Source organism: Drosophila nasuta, unplaced genomic scaffold (assembly GCF_023558535.2).
Source record: "Drosophila nasuta strain 15112-1781.00 unplaced genomic scaffold, ASM2355853v1 ctg14_pilon, whole genome shotgun sequence".
Classification (NCBI taxonomy): domain Eukaryota; kingdom Metazoa; phylum Arthropoda; class Insecta; order Diptera; family Drosophilidae; genus Drosophila; species Drosophila nasuta.
The window spans coordinates 1168283-1193472 of record NW_026869386.1 but is presented as its reverse complement, the minus strand read 5'-3'; the positions used below and the strand labels follow the sequence as shown (position 1 = coordinate 1193472).

Below are 25190 nucleotides of genomic sequence, written 5' to 3'. Positions count from 1 at the left end.
TTTAACAATTAATAAGCATCACACTACCGATAGCACTATCGATGGTTTGAGAAAAATAATCGCTCGCTATCGATGGCGCAGACTATCGATAGTTCTCAACCTCTACTATAGACGACTTGTGCGATACTTGCGGATTTATCGATAGCGCTTCACATGCAATTCTCAACTGTTCGAAATACGATGCTATTCGACAACGTTTACCCAACACTAATGAAACACAACACAACAATATTCACGCTCTTTTAAAAGAAGGAAAGGTCGAACACATTTAAAACTGTCAAAAACTTCATTTTTTTCTCTCATCATTTATTTACAATCCGTCTATTTTAACAGTAAGTAAATTGTATAATTTATATTAAATTAATAGAAATAGCAGTTATCCAAAAAACCCTGCTATTATGTATATGCTTTAAATTATCTATCTATAAAGTATACATATATATTCTTCATCGGCGTCAACGAATAGATGATCTAGCCATGGCCAACTGTCCGAATGAACACATGTCAAAGACTATAAGAGATAGAGCTGAAACTTTTTTCGACAGTTATGTTTGCACACAGATCAAGTTTGTTTCAAATTTTTGCCACGCATTTGTTATGTTGCACGCAGATCAAGTTTGTTTCAAATTTTTGCCACGCCCACTGCCGCCCCCGCAAATCAAAAAAATCGAATAACAAGCGTAATTTTAAAGCTAGAGTTCCGAATAACTACTATAGTAGTTATGATTTCTGAAAATTTGGTTGCGATCAGATAAAAATTGTGGAAGTTATTAAAGAAATACTTTTGTATGGGCAAAAACGCCTACTTACTAGGGGTCTTAGTTGCTTTGGCTGACAATCTGGTATATTGTGCCGTCTATGGTATATTTTGAATGCGGTACTATATCGATATACCAAATATACCATTTGGTATATTTTTGGTATCTTTGCAGTATATTTGGTATATTTTGAGAAAATACCGCAAAATATATTTCTTTTATTCAAAATGGGTAGCGGGTATCTCATAGTCATAAATTAGCATTACGAGCATAGTTACAGCTGTGTCTCAAGCATTTAAGCTTTAAAAAGTTTAGTTATTGTTTTTACCGAGTAGATTTGCTAACTAAAAGTCACTTTAAATTTCAACTAATTGTGTATTATTTGATTTAATTTTATTAACTTGATTGTCAATTTAGTGCTTTTTTAGGCGAACACAGAAAAAAATATTAATGAGAATTTGCAAAACGAGTCGGGTAAATCATTCAACAATGCTCTTTAACCGTTTGATAATCAAATTGATGGTCTGATCAATAATACAAGATTTTCCCTAGCTGACAATATTTATTGTAGACTATTTAAACAATTAGTTTAGGTTGAGTATCCCGTACATATTATATTATATGCTTCTTAAAAAAAAAATTAAAATAATGTTTTAATTATTCTGTGTTATTGTTTATTTTTTCCTTTGTAATATTTTAACAAAATCGTTTTGAGCACTTATATATACATATTGGTAATTTATTTCTTCCTCATTCTTCGACTTAAATTGACTTCAGCTACCGTATTTTATCTGTAATTTCCAAGGGTTGTCACTCAGACCTCCGTGAAGAATCTTAAGGATCCGCTTTCTAAGGTTACCTATGTATTTAAAATATTTTATATTGGAATTTATAACATTTACACTGCTTATGTGCTTGTGCTTAGCTTACAAATGCCTCTTTGGTCCTATTGGTAATTTTATTTGGGGTGTTTAATTTTATTTGTTAAATAATAGCTAAAAACTAATCAGCTCATGTTTTATTTGCTGTATGTACAAATCGCAGTTTTGACCTTACAAATAGACAAAGTGGCCAAGTCCTTCAGCTGGATTGTTGTTAACTACCTCTGCTGTCAATTTGCCTCTTGCTGACGGCATCGCTGTCGATGATGTTAAAACTGTTGTTCTGGCGTTTAATCGATTGCTTGCTTCATCGATTGGTAAGATTTGATTATATAGTCCGTTGGGTGCATATCTAGCGTTTATGTGGATATCAAGCAGTTTCTTGTCTTTACCCAAAGAAGAGAACGTGTGTCCTGCTGTACGAATTTCTCGTATGTTGTAAACGGGACTGTACGCTCGAACTTGAGGAGACAATTCTCGGTAATTGTTGTTACTGTCCTTTGCTCCGGCATTAATGGGGGCAGGTACGGATCGTTGGTAGAAATTGCGGTATAAAGCACACTCTGTGGAGTTGTCTGATGAGCCAGAGCTACTAGCGCATTCGTCATCCTCGGCACTGCTGCAACTACGCACTTCGTCGGATAAGGACAGTTCGGACTCCATTGAAAGCTCTAATAGGCTGCTAGCATCAGCACAATATTCTTCAACTTCATTGGATACTGATACGGCCTGGCTCTGGCTGATAGCCTGATTAAGATCGGCCAACAACTGACGGCGACGAGAATAGTTGGGTGTCCTACGAATGAGAAAGTGACAGCTCTCATTCCGACGCAGACGTTCTGCTTGGGCTTGTAGGGGCAAATCGTCGGGATGCAGCTTTCGCTGGTACTCCTGCCCAGGACAGACTTCGTAAAGAGAGAAGCACTCAACTGGCTCAAGGGAGCTATAACAGGCTAGCAGAAGCTGTAGAAGCTCATCGCAGTTTGTCTCTTTACTGATCACCAGCGATTTGTACTGCGAGCTCGGGTGTAATGCCGAGGTGTGAACCCGTATTAGTCCGCCAGGCTTGATCTGCAAGCAGAATCGCGATTCACCTTTTGGGTGGCACGCTTGCATAATGGCTGGTCGTGTGTCTTCATCAAGCGTTAAGATAGTTTTCACTCCGGCACGCCTTACAGCCACCTCCATGGAGAGATAGAAAAGTCGTGGATCCCGATGATGCATCTTGAGGCTTTCGGAAAGAATTGTCCAGTTAGTAGTCGCACAGTAAATTGATGGAAGCGTACTTACCGTTTCAAGAGCTGAGTGATTACCTCCTTGCTTGTTGTGTCCCACTGTATGCCAAGCGTCTTGTACTCAATGTCAATTTTCAAATAGTTTGTATAGACTTTGATGGTTGTCTGCATAGAATTGTAAAAATAAAATGTGTATTAGTGTCGTGCTGCATGCGTACAGGGTTAAGGATGTGAAACTAACTTGTGGGAGTTGCTCAGTAAGACTTGAGTAGCTCGAGGCTCGTGATGGTGTTCTTTGCAGTTCTAATGACGGATCGGAACTATCGCAAATGGAACTGGCGCATAATGAAACATTACTAGAAGAGCGCAGAGACACTGTGTCCGAGCGATTTCGCATTGGCGAGATTTGAACGTGTTTCAGCATCTGAAATGTATAAAGTGATGAAAGGTTAGAAACTTAAAATTTTTGGATCTACCAAATTATTCTTCTTTTGTAATAAGCGCATTCTTATTGACATAATCCATTTCGAAAACCTTCGCTTGAAATTTTCATTTTTTGCCCAAATTGATTTTTCTAACACCCGACTTCGGCAATTTAACAACCTTGCCGTAATAAATGTAGTACAGATACACTCTATACAATAACTTCATATGCCCACTGCACATATTATTACGGTGGCTTGTTATTATTCACTAATGCATAACTCTAGAGTAAGTCTGATATGGTAGAGACTACGATGCCGAACTAAACGAAGGCACCAATCACATATACGGATCCAACTGAGCATTTAGCTAGCTGTCAACTGTTAACAGCAGACAGACCGGATTTACTTCATAGCGTATGCAAAGGCATATGTGGGCTCCAGTGGCCCTCCGAATAAGCCTTGTGTCTCTCTCTTTACTCTTTTTTATTTCCTATTTATGGCGGGAAGCGTTGCTCTGTGTTCCATGACACGGACAGCCGGGCCCTTTCATTAATTTCAATATACGTATCTTTCACACACACCCACACACAAACTACACACCCATAGTTTCATTCTTCTGGAGATGGTCGCTGCTATTTATGGGCCCGCTTTGCATGCATCACTGACACAACATCAGAGAGAGGAAGTATATGCACTCACTTCAGTTATCTCACTAATTCGTTGGCAGTGCTACATTGATCCGGATGTTGTAACTTCATTAACCACTAACGATGATAAAATTACAGCTGATGCCAACGAGGAGCACTACAAAAAAGTATGATCAAATGACATTTCCACAGAACAAGCAAGAAAACAAGTACAAAATAAATGAATGTACAGAAAAAAAAAGTTTAAATTAAATTTGGTTGTAAAAGGAACCATATATGTTAATATATAACGTTACACACATCGGAAGATCGTAAAAATACGGACAAATCTTAAAAGAATATGAGATCGGTGATAACAGCCATTGTGATGAGTAAGGCCAGGAATGAACCAATAAAAGAATATACAATTCATTCATTATAATCAGAGCTTACCTGTCCACAAATTAAATAATACTGAATTTCAGTTTAGGGAATTCACATAATTGTGAAGAGAGTAGTTTGGAATCGACATATGTATCAAACTTTCCACTTATGTGACTTAAAGTGGAAGCCAACATAAATGTCATAAGAAAAAGCAACATTAACTGCTTTAGGAGGAAGGGTTTCTTTATGAAAGAGTACTCGATACATGAAACAAATCGTCTTAATGGTAATGTCAGTGACAGTACTGACGGAAGCCATAAACTAAGAAATAAAATTAAATCAATTTTCTATCTAAATGCTTTCGTGGTATTGAGACGAAAAATAAGCACAATACAGCCTTGTGTGTATCGTAGTCTCTTTAAGTTGGCGTATTAATTTGAAATTTCTATCAAATATTTGTTGTCAATGGGCTCGTTAAAATGATAAATAGTGAATTTTGGACAGGACTAGTGTACGAGGGTTGCTATTTATATTTCTGGCCTAATAATGAAAATGCGCACATTTATTATAAAAAATTGATTTATTGTTTTTAACAGTATTCTCTAGTAAGATTTATACACTTTTGAATGCACTCAAACCAATTATCGAAGCATTTTTTCCACTCTGATTGAGGCACCTCCAAGACATGGTTTTTGAACGCTTTAACAGCATCTTCTGGCATCGAAAATCGTTGACCTCGCATTTTATAAGCATAAATTCATGATTCGTCACCTGTGACGAACTTATAAATGTATTTTAAAGCACTGAAAATTTATTTTTTCAAAATTTCTTCAAACCAATCCACACAAGTCTTTTTTTGAGCAATTGTCAAATTGTGCGGGATCCAACGATAACAAACATTTTTAACGACAAGGTGTTCATGCAATAACGAATGTATTCTGGTGGAAGAAATGTCAAAGGATGCCTCTATCTCACGATATGTCACTTGACGATCTTACATTATCAGTTCACGCACGGCACCAATGTTTTCTGGCACAACGTCTGTTTTTGGACGACCTTCACGACCTTCGTCTTCCAGCGAGCATCAGCCACGATAGAATCCATTTAACCAGTTTTTCACAGGGCTGTAGGATGGCACTTCATTGCTTTACAAAGATTTAATTTCATCGATGAACTCTTGTCGTAATAATCCACGTCGAAAGTTGTGAAAAAATCATTGCTCGAAAGTGTTCACGAGTTAATTTCGATTTTTCTGCCGAGGTAAGTTTTTAATTAATCGTTTATCGATATCAAGCATGGTACACATGAAAAAGTTGTATGGAGCTTTTATCGATAAAAGTCCAAACTTTTTTTGGGAATGAGTCAATTGGTCCTAATATGGCTACAAGTGACCGAGGCCAGAAACTTAAATAGCAGCCCTCGTACTGGCTGTGTCCTGAGGACACAAAGCCATATATTATATTTACCATTTGCTTGAAAATATGAAATGTTGCTGCTTTTATATTGTCTTCTCATAAATCAGAAACCTTATATGTATATATAAGAACAATAAAACAAAAAGATGACATTACGGAAAAAAGACGTTAACATAGACCTACATACCTAAATTTAATAATATGATTCAAAAAGCATTCACATGCTAAAGAATAAAAATAGCATCATTTGATAGAACTTGTTATTGCTGCACGCAGATCAAGTTTGTTTTATATTTTTTCCACGTACACTTCCGGTACTTGCGAATCGACAAAAATTGAATTGCTAGTATACATAAGTAGCTAGTATTGAGGTAAAATAAAAGAAAGCTAATAGTCACGAATTTAATAATGAGTTAATAAGCCATTCATTTATTCATTCTTGATTTACAGCAAACAGTTTTTAAAAGTGGCTCATCTTCAAATAATATTTAATAATTTTTTTTCAGTAATCCACTTTGCTCAGAAAGTTAGACTTCATAAATAGATGATTCAGTTAGTATAATATTGTTCTCGTATGATTATAACGATATTCACATATAGTAGAATAATGAAATCCGGTATATTTTATTATTTTATTTAAGACAATTTTAACTATTATTTTGTATGCCAGTGCTTAAATATTATCATGGCCTTTTTGCAAGCTGCTGAATCTGTTTATTGCTTTTAACACCTTCGGATCAGCATTTAAGCAAAACCAATTACAAACACGAACAAAGTTTGTTTAAGAATAAAAGAAAACATTATTTTTCTTTAGCCTTTCTGCAGTTTTTAATTGTTCAAGTCATGCCGTCATGTTTAAGGTTTCTGCCAGTTAACGTTTGTAAATAATTTCAGGGTTTGAAAGAACTATGAAGATCTCTGTTAATCGTCTCAAGGTACTGCCTTTTGTTATACCGGCTACAAAAAGTACAAGAGTATATAAACTTTGCGATAATAACAGATAAAAGATTGTTAATGCAGGTTTTTTGATATCTTCCTAAGGTATCTTTTAGATTTCTAAAGACAAATATTGTAAATATTTTCATATCTTCATGATTTCCACAAATAATAAATTGAAAACTTTTGTAAATATTCTCATATCTTCATGATTTCCACAAGCTTCATCGATATTGTTGAATAAGTTCAGCCCACATAATAATTCTGGTCTTGATAACAACCCTGATCAAATTTCCAAAACAAACGAGAAAACGGTTGCAAAATTTGAGTTTTAGTTGCTTAAGTTGTCAATCTGATATGTTTTGTATTTTAAGTGTAGTACTATATCGATATATCCCTTATAGCCTTCAGTATATTTCAGTATTTTTTCAGTTAATTTATTTGAATATTTCAAGCGTAATACGGCACATTAATTGAAAATGTGTAGCGGGTATCTCGCAGTCGAGATCATTCGACTATAACTTTCTTACTTCTTATTTCTATACTATATTCTTAAAACTACAAACACTATTGTGCGAAAATTTTAATATCCGCCTACAGCTTCCCGCTGCATACCTGAAATGTGTAGATTAGAATCATAGTAGTCAGCTTTTAAGCAGCTTTATCACACAGCTGGTATGTTAATATGAATTTGTTTACTTAATGAAATTTTTATTTGAGTGAGTGGGGATAGTACGTCGTTGCAGTGTAGCACTGCAATCTGGAGAATTTAACTAGCTGAGAACCCTAATGAGAACCTCTGTTCAAATCTGAATAATGTCACAAATTGACAATAGGGATTTAGTCGGTATGTGCAAAGTGTACGCAGAAGCAAAGATAATTAAAAAAAAAAAACAAGTAAGAAAGTTACTGTCGAGTGTGCTCGACTGTGAGATACCCGCTACCCATTTTGAATAAAAGCAAAATATTGCGGTATTATTTTCAAAATGTACCAAAAATTCTAAAAATATACCAAGTGGTATGTTTGGTATATCGATATAGTACCACATTCAAAATATACCATAGACGGCACAATGTACCAGATTGTCGACCAAATCAACTAAGAGACCAAGTAGGCGTTTTTGCCTATACAAAAGTTTTTCTTTAATAACTTCCACAATTTTTATATTATCGCAAACCAAAATTCGCAGCTCTAGCTTTAAAAAATTACGCTTGTTATTCGATTTTTTTGTTTTGGGGCGGAAGTGAGCGTGGCAAAATTTAGAAACAAACTTGATCCGCATGCAAACATAACAAATGCTGTCGAAAAAAAAAAATTATAGCTCTATATCTTATAGTCTCGGAGATCCAGTGTTTCATACGGACAGACGGACATGGCTAGTTCGTCTCGGCTGTTGACCCTGATCAAGAATATATATATACTTTATAGAGTCGGAGATGCCTCTTTCTACCTGTTACATACATTTCCTGCCGGCACAAGGTTGTAATACCCTTCTACCCATTGGGTAGCGGGTAAAAAAATTTGTAAAAGAACAACACACAATTACATACATATCTCGACATTTGAGTCTACGACTGAGACTTTCTGCATTTCGAGTATAACACACAAGCTCTCATTTTGTGTTTGCACTTTTATTTGCAAAGCTTATTTTAGAATGTACATTGTACAATACATATGTGTAAACGTTTTATACTGCAAGGAAACAACAAAATACTTAGCGAAGAGTTATAAACATATACATATCTACATACATACAATGTATGTATAATATATCACTTTTGACATTGATCTTTGCAAAATAAGCCCATGTGCATTTGCAAACACATAAAGCGGTAGGTGGTAAGTCCAACAAAGACAGCCATGTCTCGAGACACAGGAGAGTGAGTGCGAGAGCACTGTTGTTGTACATAGTACTCATACACCGCCATGCATATATGTACATATGTTATACATATGTAACGTGCGTTAAATCAAACGATTTTTGCTTATGAGTAAAGTGCATTGTAAATTCGATTGATTAAATAAAATGATGATTAAAATGTTAATTAGACCAAATGAATGAATTTCTAGCGTGTCGGTCGGCTATGTGTTGATGAAATAGTGTTTAAGTAAGCATGGTGCCATATATTATCATAAAATCTTAGGCGCCATCAATTTAAAAAAATCTGAAGAGGTGTAAGGACAAAATGTTTACAGCAACTGCCGGTCTCGCGTAGATGTAACATTGAGAAAAACGTGGGAAGAGTGAATACTAAAATTATTGTTAAAAGAAAACTAAATTAAATTTTAAGAAATGTATTGGAAATATAAAGTATTAAAATGCCAGCCTTTTCATGAAGTTTATCTAGAAAGTAAGATTCGCTTCAGACAAATACTTAAAATATCTACAAGGTAATCATGCCATCATTGAATCTGCGTGACAAGAAGCAATTAAAGTCGGACCGGGCTGGAGCCTTTAAATTAAGTGCATCCTTTGCCCATGCTTGGCCAAGATATGGCAGGAAGTTAAATTAGAATCACTTCCCATATAAAACTCATTAATTATTGGTTACTTGAGCTAAAACAGAAAGCTAAGCGGTTTTGAGGCCTAACATACGATGCTAGAAGTTCGTGGCGATAATGTGACTTCTTGAATTGACTTCCGTTGGGAAGTTCTTGCCCAGTAAAACGTGTTTGCCCCAACTCAAACTTAACTGAGGAATTTTCCTGCTTCATAAATTCTTTTAATGATTTATCTTTTGCAGCGCGCAGTTCAGTCTGAAACTGGTTCTCTACACATTTAGCATCCGGTGGCACGTTGAACACTTAGGGCGGAAACTGTAAAAAAAATAACGTTACCGAGCCGACAGGTTGAATACTAAGACTCCGCAGTTTCTTATGATATTCTACAATATTATTGATTGAATAAATCTAAAGACATATATGCTGTTAAAATTGGTTAGCGGGTATCTTACAGCTGAGCACACTCGACTGCAGCTTGTTTTTGGTTTTTTTTTTGTGGATATGAGACGTATCCCAGTTGAGTGGTTCCATCGTCTCTTGAACACGTTTTGCTTTGAATTCAGATACATTACAAAGACAAACATTTTGGATTTCCTGTTAAAAATTTAACCTCTTTAATATAAAGTATATAGTGAGACTATACAGATCAACTTAATAATATTGTTGTGCACGCATTATTCAACTAATGGACGCAACAGCCGCAACTAAATGAATATGTCGTATATTATATTAGTATCTTTGCTGTATCCATTTTTCCCCACGGCATCATTCTGTTTGGCACTCAAAGTTTGCCATTTGTTTGAGTTTGCCTGCACGACATACACACGACAGCTGCCGCAGCACTGAAATATAGAAAAACATATGGAAAAATGTGAAGAGCGGAAAGAAAAACTCAGTTCTCAGATATAACGATATGCTTCAGATGCACATGATGCACACAGCAGCAAGACAGCTGACTTGCATCCTTGTCTATCCCAATCCAGTCATTGATAGTGACTGTGGGAATGTCGCTGTGAGAAATCTGAGTCGAGCAGCAGGGCATCTGTTTTAGTAATGTACACAGGCTGCTGTGGTAGTGGTAGCAGGTAGTCACCAAAGGAATAATGCATACACGTCACGAGGAAACTTGTGTGGAAATACAAACTGGAAATCGTATGGAAGCGAGGTGCATTTCTGTCTATCGAACTGCTTGTGTGTTATTTTTCCGCGATTTCCGGTTCGAGTTTTGAGTTTTTGGTGCGGATGTTGCAGCCGTCTAGCTTTAACTCATCACGCTACTTTCTTGCAACAAGTGATCTTAACATACTCGAATTCACTTAACTTGAATTAATGGCAACAAAGCCACGCCTAAGAATGGAGAGTTCAGGTTGAAAGGTTTTTCTACATTGCATTGTATTTATGCAAATCAAGTTTGATTTTGATTTTGGCCATGCCAAAGCTAACCCCTCGGTACAAACCCAATAACTATTGTTGAAATGATTCCAAAGTCAATCAAAAACATAATATTAATTCAATATTATTAAATGTAGGTTGCACTGACAATATGACACTGTACGTAATAACATAACAACCGTGTGTAGATAGCAACTTTTTGCCCTTACGGACATTATTTCCGCACTATTAAGAATGAAAGGGAATTCATTTTTATAAAATATCGTGATTTTGTTAGCATCTTTAAAATATTAAAGATAATATTGCCCCTAGAGAAAAACTCCAAGAAGTAATTCGTTTAGTCTTCTTCACAATTTCATAATTCGCGCTCTACTTCAATCCAAATGCGACATCTGGCAAACTCGTTTTCAGTTGTCCAGATAAAGCTTAAATTCCAAAGTTCAACTTATTATTCTTTTTTGCGTCTTGTTAACAAAACAAAGTACAAATGAAATTACGCAATGTCCCTTGTTCATGTTGTTCGTACTGCTAAGCAACAATTTGACTTATGCGGCTCTGCGTTAATAGACAAGACTTTACTCTAACTCTGAAGTCTTCTCGAAGACTTTGCTGTTGTATATGATAAATATGGTTTGCTATGCATGCTAACGAATATTAATATATGATATGTATATGAATACTTGTGTGCAGATATTGTACACACATAATACAATAACTTCATGTGGGAATTTAAGCTCGAAATGTTGCTCTGCTAACTCAACTTATAGCAGAGCAAGAGAATTGTCAGCATTGTAATATTTGTCGGATTCAACGAGCTTGCTTCGTCGCTGCCACAAGTTTTAAATTGAATTTAATGCTCCTCTCTCACAATCAGCAACACCGAAAACCTAATTCCAACTCTATGAGGACTCAGGTCTCTCTTATGTTATGTGTGTATATTATATACACATACTAAATACTTATAGTATAAAAACATTGAAGAGACACCAGGGTATTCCAATGCCTAAACAGTTCAACTTTAATCAAGAGTTGTCGAATCAGCAAGGGGCTGTTGAAAAACCTACATATGTATGTACATATATACACACTTTATGTATGTACATACATATGTATACACATTGTATACCAAACGCGGTCACATATTCATCCGATGCATCTAATACTCTGGATAAACCCCAAGTAAAAGCTATTTTTGTTGTATTTATTAAATGATTAGAAAGAAAACAAATGACGATTTGTTAACTATTTTATTTATCAATTTACTTGGAAGTCTACAAAATTATTTAAGTTTAATTTTTTTTTAAATATTCAAGATCAATTATCTATGAATACATCTTCTAAATAAAGAATCTCTGCAATGTAATGGAGCTTTGGCTCTGAGTTGATATTCGGTTGGTTTGCTAGAAACTCATACAATTTTCTAGTTGATTAAGACGCATGTTGCAAGCTGTATTGGAGCAGAAATAAACATTGCGATAGCGGCCGCATAATGTATAAAGTATTCTTAATCAGCGTCAGCATCTGTCTGATTGTCATATGAGACACTGGATATCAGAGACTATACGAGATTGGGCTGTAATTATTTTTTAAAAATACTATGTTTTAGATTTTTGTCACAGCGCCTTCCTGCTCCGCAAATCGAAAAAATTAAATAGAAAGTGCAAGCAAGAGTCACGATTATTGGAACACACAATTGAGTGCGATCAAATAAAAATTGGGGAAGTTATTTAGGAAATAATTTGTTATGGCAAACAACGGCTGTATTTTAGTAAATTTTGGGTATATACATTTGTGTTTTGCCTTTGTTGACAATGGGTAGCAGGTGTCCCATAGTCGAGCAGATTCCTCTGTAGTTTCTTACTTATTTTGTCACTCATACGACTTTAAACTGGGACGCTTCCGGTTTTAACCCTTTCAACAAACGGACATTCAGGCGACTGGAAAGCATATCGATTACCACAACGGGGCATGGTAATGAGCGAATAACAAACTAAAAGAAAGAGGCTAGGCTGTGCAAGGTGAAGAATTCGGTGGTAGAGTTACTGTTATTAAATCTCACAGCAAAAAAAATACTGTCAAGTCAATTAACTTGTCAAGAATTCTCACAATGCATTAAAGCAACAGCATTTCCCATGCCATATGCAAGGATTGCAGCTGGGAAACGTCGCATCACTGCACCACCGCACCACCGCACCGCATCGCATTTTGCGGTTTGCATTTATAGTGCCACCACGAAACCGAGAAACAGCAGACGAGAGTTTATTTGTGTTGTTGCTGTTGCTCTTTTTGTTATGGAAGCACGTAACATTGGGTGTGAGAATTTTCACTCTTTTTGTGGGCGACAACAAAGGGAAGGTTTGTTGTTTCAATGTTCCGTGCTCCGATAATGAATAAAATCTACATTATCCGGGCTTTTGCGAAAGTGTGACTAGTCTAACAAAAGGAAATCAGTTCCCTCAAAGCTCGAGTACTCGACCCTAATGAGTATAGCCCAAACCAAGCCCATATTAAAATAATTACTTTCAATGTGAAGAAAAGATAATGTAGTGCTAAAGAGAAAAAGATTCACGTCGATGTTAGTTAATCCGCGAGAAGTATTCGTACATAAAAATTGCATAGTTTACCACTGAATCGCCATGATATGTACTTTCTCGAATATTGAAATGTTTATTACCTATTGATACTTGCATATGATAAGTCTACATTTTTCAACGACCATCAAAAAACTAAAGTCTGTGAGATACTCACACCGATTTTAAATAAATGTAAAAAAATGGCAGTATTATTAAAAAATACCAAACTAATACTGTAAACCAATAATACTGTAATACCATAGAGTACAAAATATACCTGACTGTCAGCCAAAGTAGCTAAAACCCGATTGCAGTAGACTTAAATTGCCATACAAAAGTTTCTTTTTAATAACTGCTACCATTTTTATCCGATAATACTATAGTCATTATTGTTCTGCACCGAAATTCGCGTCTTTTGCATTGAAATTTCGGTTGTTATGCCATTTTTTTCGATTTGTGTCGATACAAATCGTCGATATATGTTAGATCGTCTCGGCTGTTGACGCCGATCAAGAATGTCTACTTTATGGAAATATGTAGATATAAAATCTGCTTCAAGAGACATGTTCATGGTAAATATTGATATCTAACGACTAAACAAATATAAACGCCATGCAGCGACTGTGCAAACATATTTATAAAAGTTGCTAAGTATTGCAATAATTTTGTAATTAAGTTCTTAATATAAGTTATTTTCAGGTTGCTTGAGAATTGTTAACAAATTCGAGTCAGCAAAAAGGCAATGCGAAAAGCAACTTGACAATTGTCGAGCTCAGCGACAACAAAATACCATTTCTCTATGCTATGAACATTGAGTATGTTTGTATGTATCTACGAGTTTCATTTGCTGATATCTCAATCTTCATTCCCCGTATTTTCTCTGCTGTTTTTGTTACGAGTGTACGAGTTTAAAATTTCGTTTTCAAGTTGTTGACTAAGCCAACTTTTAGCTGTAATTCAGCGAATTATGCAAATAATGAAATAAAAATAAACTACAAAAATACCCTCTTCGAGTCAGATAAATCGGAGACTAACGAGAAATGCAATACATACATGCATATGTAAGATGTCTGTGTGTAAAATAAACATGATTTGGACAGTTTAATTGTAAAGTCAACATTCAGTAGCCAGTTTCTGTGTGCACCGTTTTGTACTTTCTGATATCGTTCTATATCTTCAACGAGAACTATTCATTGTTCACAATTTTATAACCTCTCGATCTAATATGGAACATGTTGTGTTTGCAATTCGTGATTTTTATTAATCATATGCGATAAACATATATAGTATATACCATGTACCTAAAATTGTTTTTAGTGGTATTTTGGAAGATATTACTAAATTCCTCATAGTCTTACCTTATAAGGTTTTGAAAGATCAGTTGTGTGTGTATCCAAGGTTATCCAAAAATATTATATCATATGTCGACTTGAATAGATTTCGTTTTATAATTGAAAAATAAATTTCACCCTTAATAATTACACTTTATTACACTGAGATAGTTCTTTCTGGGGATAAATGTTCATAATGGTTTTCGATTTCGTCTAGGGCTTAGTCAGCGTTAATTTATCATGGGTCTTATTATTATGCATTATTTTTCAAAACAACATCCGTGCCGAAAAGTGAGTCACTGTACCGAGCATACCGAAAATCCTCAACAAAAAAAAACACAAATAAAAATTCAATAAACGAAGTATACTTTATTTTGGTAATGTTCTTTTCATATTTTGTAAAAACTGGAATATATTGCGATGGTAGAGCATAGAAACGATGAGATCAAACAATCGCATCTAACGACCGCACTCAATAACATTTAAAGAACAACTAAAGTCTGCCATCCGAACACCGAAGCAATGCACCAGCTCTGCCAACTCACCCAAACAAACTGCTCTCCTGCTCTAGCTTTATGCTCTTTCTTTTTGAGAGAGGTTCTCTCTCTCTCTCTCTCTTCTGTAATTCTCTCAAAGCGAAGCAGATCCTCAGCCATAAAAGAAACAAAAATAAAAACGAAGCATTGACAAAGTTGGGGACTTGGCTCGATCGAGATTGTTTTACTTGTATTAAAAAGAGAAATTCATATTTGGCTCAATTTAAAATTTACTCCTATTGATGCGAGTTTCCCAAACTGCATATCGTGCACTCCTCCGCTCTTGAACTCACTCTTAAAGTGACTACCAGTGTTGCCAACTTGGCTATTTTCTAGCCAGATTTGGCTATTTTGCATGACCTAAAACTAGAAACCACTCAATTTTGCTAGAGCCTGTTATGTTGGCTGTTTCACAAAAAAAATTTGCTATTTTTTAGCTATTTTAAATAATTTGTTATATTTGATTATATTTATTTATTTAAAGTCGACTAAAAAACAAGTGGACTTTCAAATTTAATTTTCGGAAATCGTATATTGACAATAGAGACGTTGTTTGTGGCTATCGATATATACACACCACGTTTACCGCCCAGCTTGACCGAATTGTGTATTTTAAATACTAAAATATTATTTACCCCTTTGTAGCTTTTGGGTACTTGGTATTTTCTCAACATCGTTTCGGGCTCGCAATGGTACCATCTCTAATTCAAATACACTGATTATTGTGTTTGTGCGGTTGTTTCCTAAATTGTATAAACAAAAAGTTCCCGATGCTTAGTTGGAGGATCCCCAACTTAAGGACTGTATTGCAAAAGATTTAACTAACATATCAAAAGCATTTTGCAAATATTGCAAATGCAAATTAAATGCAAAGTTGTGGGACTCGAAATCGCCCGTTGAAACTAAAAAAACACAGGGTAACCAAACAATAGAGTTTTCCAAAACATCTACAGAGGCATCCTCAAAGGAATCTGCTCTCTGCTTGTTTGTGGGTCAATACTGTTCAATCAGTTCGGTTGACCACCTTAATAATTTGTGCGCGCAAATCTTTAAAGAAAGCCAGTTAAAAATTCATCAAACAAAGTGCATGACAGCTATAAAAAATGTGCTGTCGCCACATTTCCAAGAATATCTGCAAAACGACATTGCAAATTCAAAATTTAGCTTATTGATCGATGAATCGACAGATATAAGCTTTACAAAAATACTTTATGAGTTTACCGCATTTTTCTAATATATTGGTTCCGAGGAGTTGGAAATTGGGCAAGTTTTAAACAATTTGCTTATCGAAGAAGAATCATTAAATAATCAACACTGAATGTACAAAAATATAAGATTTTGTCATTGAAAACTAACGGCTATTTAAATTTACTATTTTTGAAGAAATCTAGCTATATTTGGCTATTTTTTTATGCTTTCACTGCTATAAACGACCACTAAGAGTTGGCAACACTGGTGACTACATCATTATAGGTGCGCTCTTTGTCCAGTGTGTGTATGCAGTGGTTGCTATGAGTACGAGTATGTTACTGAACTGTGGGCGACTCTGTTTGGGCGAACTAGTTCCACTGGCATTCTCTTCGCTTTCAAAATATGTACATATGTATGTGTGTACATACCTAGCTAGCATGCAACGTGCCTCTGGAAAACGAGTTTTCAATTATAATTAAGAGTTCGTCCGGCGTGTGGGTTTTGCGTAAAGGTTGTTTTTGGGATGGTTTATTGAGAGAGGCAGTGCACCAGGGCGCACAGTGCGTGACCGAAACTCTCGGCACACCGGATGGGCTTGAAACATTAGTCACGTATGAATATAAATAGATTACGTATAGATGTACATACTTATGTGTTACTTACTTAAAGAAAATTGCCAGCTACATACATTTGATAAAACAGTTAGAGCTATAGAATACTCGCATTTACTCGTAGTTAGAGCTTTGAAATGTATAGTAGTGCGCACACATGAAAACACAACCCCACTATCATTCTTTTAGTCTAATAATGTTGACGCAGTATATTTCAAATTTTAAAATACAATTTCAATAAGTAAAAGAAATACATAAAGGAAAGTTGTGATTTGGTCAAATTGTCCTCAACTTATAACAAATGTTCGAAGCGGATATCTCACAGTCGAGCACACTCGACTATAGCTTTCTCAGATGATAATGTAATAATGCCTTTTTGCTATACAGAAACTAACAATTTAAGCAAAGAAGACGTGATATCTTTTAGCTGCTACATAAACTCAAGTAATATGGTGTTATTAAAGACAAGCAGACAAAAATTTTTATTTCGTTTCGTCTGCTAACGCTTTTGAAGAATGTATATACATTATATTCGTATATGACTCCTTCTGTATGTTACATATGTCCATTGGTGGAGGCACGAAGCTATAATACCCTTCTACCAAATGGATAGCGGGTATAAATATTGTCTAGTTTAAATTCTTTAAACCATCATTCACAGGCGATTGGCCCGATAGAGTTGTCGAAATATCAATTTTTTTGTTGCATTTTCATCTGCATTTAAATTAAATTAAAAAAATACAATGCCCATATAGTGTATTTCCCACTAAAAACGAAAGCAAATATAAGAATAGAGTTTTGAAACATTTGGTTTTTGATGACGGGCATTATTTTTGTTAAAATTCTAGTTTCTCTGAATATGGAAATCTCTAAAAGTTCTACGAACATCTCAAACAAAACTGTATTTGGTCTGGCGGCTTCATTGAAAATTGCTTTATTCGATGTATACTGTAATGAAAATTTTCTTTTAATAATGAGTGTACCGTAATATAGAACATGATAAATAGCTTTATTTGCAATGGAAGTAAATTACGTACGCAATGATTGAAGCAGACAGTTTCAAAGCCGTCCGGCAGATGCAACTTAAGAATTGCTAGCAAGAGCGTCGCGGCATCAAGATCAACGTCAACATCAGCTTCTGCCAGTTGTTTATATTTGGATCACGTCTTTTTTGGACTGTAGCAGCTGTTGACCGATGGCCATAAACTTGCAGCCGGCTCAGTGCACCCTCAATAAGTGGAGTCAAACATATAGAAAGAGCGAAAAGAGAGAACAATAACGATATATAGATTACAAAATGTAATTGGGAGTCACCGTACATATCTCAATACTAAATGTTTGACATGTACTTGTCTACATCAATGTAATTGTTATAAAAATTTATTTATAATAACTTTGTAATGTTCATTACATTACAAACAAGTAAGAAAGCTACTGTGAGATACCCGCATCACTTTTTCAGTACCAGCAAAACAATCCGGTATTGTTCTTAAAATATACCAAATCAATATACCGAAGGCTTTTTTTGGCATATTGCTCGTCGTTAGAATCTCTAGGGTCTCTTAACAATAAAGTGATATAAACACATCATCAGCCAGATGACTATTTACTTAAGCCTATGCAAAAAGTACGTTGTATTAAGATAATATACTATTAATGTAAGGTTTCTGAAATCTATATGTGAATTTGTTGATTCTAGTGGATATTATTCCATTGAGACTTAAAATCAAAAATCGAAATTAAACTCAGCATAGCAACGTGCAGCATGAGTACATTCAAAAATGTCTAAATCTTTCATAGTTACTGAAATTTACATATGTGGGAGCTTACACAGAGACAGACAGACATATTATATTCGTATTATATTATAGTATTAATTTTATTTTTCTCTAACTGCAACTAATTTAAATTACTTCGCATAATATTGAGGTATACAATTTAGTACCGCAACGAACTAACAGCAACATGGTTGTAGTTAAGAAATTGCTAATCTTAGTCTTTTGTAAGTAAAAAACTTAAGAAACTATCTTTTTTATATACAGAATATACCTTAGGTGTTTTGCTAATGATTGATGTGATGCATTGCAACCTGCAGATACTTCAACGAAAAGATGGCGATAAGCTAAAAAATATTCTTTTCAATATTTTTGGCGGAAATACTGGTTTTATTTGCATTAGATGTCATCAACAGATTCATTTACGAATTAGGCGGCACTAAGTTGGCTTTGAGTGCATTTACCTATAGAATCCAATAATTTTATTAATATTAGAAAATAGATAATATGTAATTACTTAAAATATATAATTCTAGCAATCTTAACCCGGAGTTTTTACAGCGTTGTATTTTGATATAAACTTGTTTTGTTGAAATATTGTTTATAACATTGACCAATTTCAGTGAATTAATAAAATTAAACAAGATATATGAGCATAAAGCAAATACTGAGTATGTGAACTGTTCCGTCCAAAAAAAAGGCAACACAAAAAACAAAGAAAGCTTTGCATTTACAATATTCCATAAATAGAATATCACACAAGATCACATTTTAGGATCTGAGCCAATGCAGCTGATCACACTATTTAGACCGATGAAAACGCGTTCTAATGCATGGCTTTTTCACGTCTGTCAAAAGCCATAAACTAGATAATCGTATTATATGGTATTGTTAGTACTTGGAAAAATTAAAGTTATTCAACGGCGGTGTAAGACTAGATTCTGTTTCTGAGGCGTATGTTAGATTCAAATAACTTCATTAATATAGGTGTACTATTGTACAAAATATTCGATCTCTTATGAAAGCATATCGGAAATTTACGTAAGATTGTCCAATAATAACCATAGCTTACAAGCATAACAAGTTATTTAACTTTCCGTAACTAAATAGATGTCTCGGTAGGTCTTTAGTCCATCTCAAAAGGCCGATCACAGGCCCTACAGCATTTAGTTTGCTGGAAACGCTTTTATAATATGGTTCAACTAAGGACTCTTTTTTGGGTAGTGACTTGTAAGTAGAAGAAAAAAATTAATATAAACATTTTATTAATAATTAAGGACTCTATAATTCAGTTGTTGGGATATTATACGATGAAACCCAAGGAAAAGTTCAGATATATAATCGAAATGGGGGGTGGAGGAGAACCTAGAAATATATCAGTAAATATTCACGGTGCAAACGCTGGAAATATTTGTATTGATTGCCAGAATCAAATACAAGTAGATGCAGGTTTGGATGGTGACGATGATGTCGGCATTTCGGATTTACAACAATACCTTGGCGAATCGAAATCTCAATTTCCGCCATTCTTTTATTTACCATCACAAGAGAAGCAGAACCCAATCGGTAATTTAAAGTTGTAGCTTTGAAAGTTAATCAACTGTATAACATTAATTCGGTAATTTTTTAGTGCTCTCATCACCATCTGACTCTATCTCTGCGGCACCGATAAATTCAGCTAGTGTCCTACCTATAACATTCTTATCTGATCCCCAGATGGACTCTCCCTTGTTTCCAGATCTTGAAAATGTGGATGATGAATCTTTATCAGACGTATCTCCGGGGGAATTCACCCGCTACTTTTCGATTTTCCGGAGGCCCTTGAATCCGACGACATAGATACTCCTGAGAGTTCTGTTTAATCAATCAATAGACCCATAAAAATCATTTTTTCCAGTAGCTTGAGCGGTCTATAGTTATTTCTTAAAAAACTTTACTATGAATTTTAATAAAAGTCCCTTTATTTCCTTGTATCTATCATACACAGATATATAAAATTATTTGTCCTGATTGTTGGCAAACTATTAAGCTCTATAAAAATTATTCCTTTAGAATAACTTATAGCCATTTTAATTCATTTACTATCAATTGCATGTTCGTATCAAAAGCAGGAAATATTATCACACAACAAATCGTAGGTGTGAGTACTAGAAGAAACTAGTATAAGGGTATTATATCTTTGTGCCTGCAGGAAATTTATGTAACAGGCAGAAGGAAGCATGTACGACCTTATGAAATATATATATTCTTGATCAGCATCAACAGCCGAGACGATATAGTCATGCCCGTCTGTCAGTCTGTCCGTCTGACCTAGATCTCAGAGGCTATAAAATATAGAGATAACGACAGCACTTGTTATGTTTGCACGCAGATCAGTTTTAAATTTTTGCCACGGGCACTTCCGGCCTCGCAAATTGGCAAAAATAGAATAACACGTCAAGAGTCGCAATTTTTGTCACATTAAGTAAGAACTATTGCTGAAAATTTGGTTGCGATCAGATAAAAAGTGTAAAAGTTCTTTAAGAAATACTTTTGTATGGGCAAAATCCTACCTACTTACTATGGGTCTTAGTTGACAATTTGGTGTATTTTGAACTCTATGGCATATTTTGAATGTAGTATTATATCAATATACCAAATACCTAATTTGGCATATTTTTATTATTGTTCCGTATATTTTATTTTGCTTTGTCTTTTTTTTGCACACTATAAATTCAGACATTCGGACTTTGAATGCAGAGGTGCCAAAGGCTATGTCCACACTTGCTATAATATAATATATAGTATATATATAGTAGTATATACTTACATATAGTAAGAATATAAAAATACTGTATTTTTATTACCCGATCCAAGCTAATGGTTTATGATTTACAGCTTCCTAATATTGGCTGTTTGAACTGTGAGTTGATACTTAATCATTAAGTAATTAGGAACAATCTTTCTAATAGCTACCACATTACAATAATTATATAAAAAGATCAAAAAGATAAAGTACTATAATTCAAGTAGTAGATTGTGAAATATTGGATATGGCGTGATCTTCAGGGATTGACAAGTTTTCCAGCGAATCTGGTCTAAAACTTCATTTAAGGTCGAAAGATTGTCTCAGCTTTTGTCTGTCTAAGACTCTATACACCTTCAAGGTGCCTCCCAGATTTGAATATTATTTGCAATCAATGAATTAATTCATATGATTAATAAATAGTAGAAAAATGCACTTTATAATCACCATATCGACGATCTATGACATTTTAATCATATTTTTGCTGTTTATTTTAGATTTATAGCGGACCGAAATAGACTTAGTCACGTGAATTAGTCGTAGAAAATTAAGATCAGAAAAAATTATATATGAATGTACATTATTATATAAGGCGTTTGCAATATTCTGACTAATCCCATTTGAGAATATTTTGAAATGCAAATAAATGTAAATGAAACTTTTATACTTCAATTGTTTGGTTGTGGAAAAAATTTCTAATCTAATATGTGGGCGCGTCTTTTTACTGAATGCAAATGCAGCCGAGTCAACAAATTTTTGATTCCTTTACCGAATTATGAAACTCCGCTTCATATTCCAATGCCAGAGTCGAGAGTGCACGAAAAGCAAAACAGCGCGGTATTATTCTTAAAATATATCAAATCAAAATAACAAACAATTCCAAATATACTAAAGGCTATAATTGGTATATCAATATAGTAATACATTAAAAAAATACCATAAAGTACAAAATACATCAGATAATCGACCAAAGCTACTAAGACCTATAGTCTGTAGGCGTTTTTCCCCATATAAATGAATTTCTTAAATGACTTCTATATTTTCTCTCTGATCGCTTCTCTTATAGTCTCTAAAATCTAGGTGTTAATACAGTCGGACGGACGGACGGAGAGACGGACACGGCTGAGTCGTCTCGTTTGTTGAAACTGCGGGCACAATGCTATAATACCCTTGTATCCTATGGGTAGCGGGTATAAAAATATTATTTTAAAATCTATAAAAATGAGAAAAGAAAAGGATATGTAATGCTTGCTGTACAAATTAATTAAAGAGCTGCGTACTTCATATTTTGCTTTTGACTTTATTATTAACTAAAGTTGGCTTAGAATTTTGTATCTCTTTTCCGTTCAATTGAAATAATGCAGATAATCATATTGGTTGCGGTTAGTCGATAAATTTTGTAAATTATACAATGCATAAAACTGATTAGACTTGTTTTTTTTTTTTAGTTTAATTTTGTAGACAAGCACAACCATAAAAGAACAAATTTATTAACACGTAATGATAATATTCAAGAATGTCCACTAAAAAGTAGCCACATCATCTGCGACTCCAACAACAGCCGAATCGATGAAGACATGTCTGTGTCAACACTTCAATAGCGAATTTTATTTCAAAAGCGGACAACATAGCTGAAACACTGACCTAGTTTGCGGCACAACAGGGTTTGTTGCAAATCCTCCCTTTTTCCTCTAATATTAACAATTTATTCAGACATCGTCGTAAAACCTTTCCCATCCAATATAGCGATGGACTGAGCCACAGACATTCGTGTGCCAGGCTCAGCATATCAAAATCACCTAGATTTTTCCTCGAAAGAATCATAAATGCGTTCTCGTCTACCTGTGCGCTATATGAAGGTAATCTAGGTATACATACATTTTTAATTTTTTTACGCTCTCTTAACTCTTTTAAACTTGTTAAAATCATATTCATTTATTTTAGATCGTAGTCAGTCGGGCTAATGCAACATTTTCTGGTAGAGCACTTACAAAACAAATGTTCAGAACAGTCACTGAGCAGAATCCTGAATTTAAGAATTTAAGCAGTGGACACTTTACTGAACAAAGTCTCGAAAAGTCATTACGTGACATGTCACCCAATATATTATATACAATTATTGTATACATAGTTATATAATATACAATTTACATGATTCAGTTATCCCATTAAAATTAAAAATTAAAAGTTAATTTAAATTTATAAATTTTAAAAAATATATGCAGAAAATATCATTAGTGAGACAACAACAATGAAGATGTACGCCTAACACGTATTTATCTACAAAAAGATGAATGCGATCAACGAAAGGCGTCCAGGTCTTCCAAGAGGAAAAGGCCAACCTTTAAAAACAATGAATTTTTTTCTCGGAGAAGGAGCCGCGAGCATCTGAAATTCGCCAAGTCAACCCAATCGCTGGAGGTTCGATTTAGTCGCCTCGCTAGAGTATCACCTAATGAAATCACCTAATTTCTTGCGATCGACTTGGGCCCGGTTCAGATTAAAAATTGGCTGACTGTGCATAATTACAGATAAAACAGTCAGAATTGGCTGCAGTCCTCCGCATTCTCTATGACAAGAGTCCGCAAATAATAAATTCACAAGTTACAATTTCTGTATTTCTGTAAGTATGAATAAAGCTGACATATTATGTAAAATAATGTCACAGAATGTCAAGAATCATTAGACATGCTTTTTATTTTCCATTACTCTGACTTTTCTCTCAGTATGTTACGATATGTGTAAATTGAGTAGAACTTATTTGAAGGCTGAACAGTATCAATTAAACTGTCTGTCCCATTTTCTTGCCAAAGTGCAAAAAAAACTCGGCGTTTTTAAAGCAAACATGTAATGAACATATGCCGTCAGCAACCTGATAACAAATTTTATAAAGCCAAATGTTCCATTTACGATTGCAATCGATTGTTGCGAGATGGAAATTCTAAATCTAAGAATGTAGAATCCAAGAATGTAGAACATAGATTGTTTGAAGATACAAATTCTTCTAAATAGTGTGAGATTATTTTCATAATACAAGTCGAATCGAAATAGACAACAATACGTGGGAATTCCTATTCAAACAGTGTAAATACCCTGAAAATCAAATAATTAGAATTAAACGTAATCTGAAATTATTAAAAAATTTTCAAGGATATATATGTTATTTTAATTTAGGAAACAAATATGCACCTTGATTTCCGACTTTGTCGATTATCGACATAGCACATATAATCACGGTTGCCACTTTTGGTACAAATGTACCAAAACTGGTACATTTTTTATGCGTTGGTATTTTGCATCACTATTTTTCATTTTGGTACATTCTCAATATGCCTGGTCTATAATTTAAATTTTACATTTACGGAAATAATATAAGATTCCTTTTTAAATTTTTAGTAATAACAAAAAAATGAACGGACAATCGAACAATGTGCGGACACATAAGCCTTTTAATGACTATTTCACAATTTTAATCTTATCGCAACCAACTTTTCAGAAATCATAATTACTGTAGTAGTTTTTGTAAATTATTCTGTAATCATAAATACTGTATTATTATTGTATATCCCATTAATCGACTCTGGCTTCAAAACTACTCATGCCATTTAAATTTTATACCCGCTACCCATAGGGTAGAATGTTATCATAACTATGTCCCACCATTAAATACATATATGTAACAACCATATAAAGTATATATATTCTTGATCAGGGTCTACGGCCGAGACGATCTAGTCATGTCCGTCTGTCCGTATGAAGACCTAGATCTCAGAGACTATATGATATAGCGATGTATGTTAATTTAACTTGTTATGATTGCAGGCAGATCAAGT

General features: G+C 34.5%; 2 protein-coding genes and 1 long non-coding RNA gene across 8 annotated transcripts; 2 read left to right on the top strand and 1 right to left on the bottom strand.

Annotated features, from left to right (window-relative positions):
- Positions 1 to 228: 228 nt before the first annotated feature.
- LOC132797580 (uncharacterized) lies at positions 229 to 23547 on the top strand. 6 transcript variants are annotated; one of them, XR_009633726.1, is made up of 5 exons: positions 22022 to 22194; positions 22424 to 22739; positions 22806 to 23021; positions 23071 to 23216; positions 23302 to 23546. It is a non-coding gene; the product is annotated as an uncharacterized LOC132797580 (long non-coding RNA). The 6 variants fall into 6 exon arrangements; XR_009633722.1 differs by having other exon boundaries at positions 22029 to 22194; positions 23104 to 23216; positions 23302 to 23545; XR_009633724.1 differs by lacking the exon at positions 22022 to 22194 and adding an exon at positions 21982 to 22005 and having other exon boundaries at positions 22806 to 23216.
- Positions 1403 to 14951, bottom strand: LOC132797579 (uncharacterized). The gene is made up of 4 exons (XM_060809343.1): positions 14487 to 14951; positions 3116 to 3298; positions 2930 to 3039; positions 1403 to 2870 (listed from the first exon to the last, which is right to left on the bottom strand). The coding sequence occupies exons 2-4, from the start codon at positions 3296 to 3298 to the stop codon at positions 1811 to 1813; spliced, it is 1353 nt and encodes a 450-aa protein (XP_060665326.1). The 5' UTR covers positions 14487 to 14951; the 3' UTR covers positions 1403 to 1810.
- On the top strand, positions 19698 to 20554 carry LOC132797591 (uncharacterized). The gene is made up of 3 exons (XM_060809349.1): positions 19698 to 19802; positions 19865 to 20138; positions 20203 to 20554. Exons 2-3 carry the CDS (start codon positions 19883 to 19885, stop codon positions 20409 to 20411), a joined length of 465 nt encoding a protein of 154 aa, XP_060665332.1. The 5' UTR covers positions 19698 to 19802; positions 19865 to 19882; the 3' UTR covers positions 20412 to 20554.
- Positions 23548 to 25190: the final 1643 nt, after the last annotated feature.

What these genes read in the sequence shown, in the direction of transcription:
- LOC132797579 (XM_060809343.1), bottom strand. Translation starts at nt 3,298, where the DNA reads ATGCTGAAACACGTTCAAATCTCGCCAATGCGAAATCGCTCGGACACA. An exon ending in TTACTGAGCAACTCCCACAA is followed by an intron (nt 3,040 to 3,115) that starts GTTAGTTTCACA and finishes AATTCTATGCAG; the next exon opens with ACAACCATCAAAGTCTATAC. An exon ending in ATCACTCAGCTCTTGAAACG is followed by an intron (nt 2,871 to 2,929) that starts GTAAGTACGCTT and finishes TCTTTCCGAAAG; the next exon opens with CCTCAAGATGCATCATCGGG.
- LOC132797591 (XM_060809349.1), top strand. Translation starts at nt 19,883, where the DNA reads ATGAAACCCAAGGAAAAGTTCAGATATATAATCGAAATGGGGGGTGGA. An exon ending in AGAGAAGCAGAACCCAATCG is followed by an intron (nt 20,139 to 20,202) that starts GTAATTTAAAGT and finishes GTAATTTTTTAG; the next exon opens with TGCTCTCATCACCATCTGAC.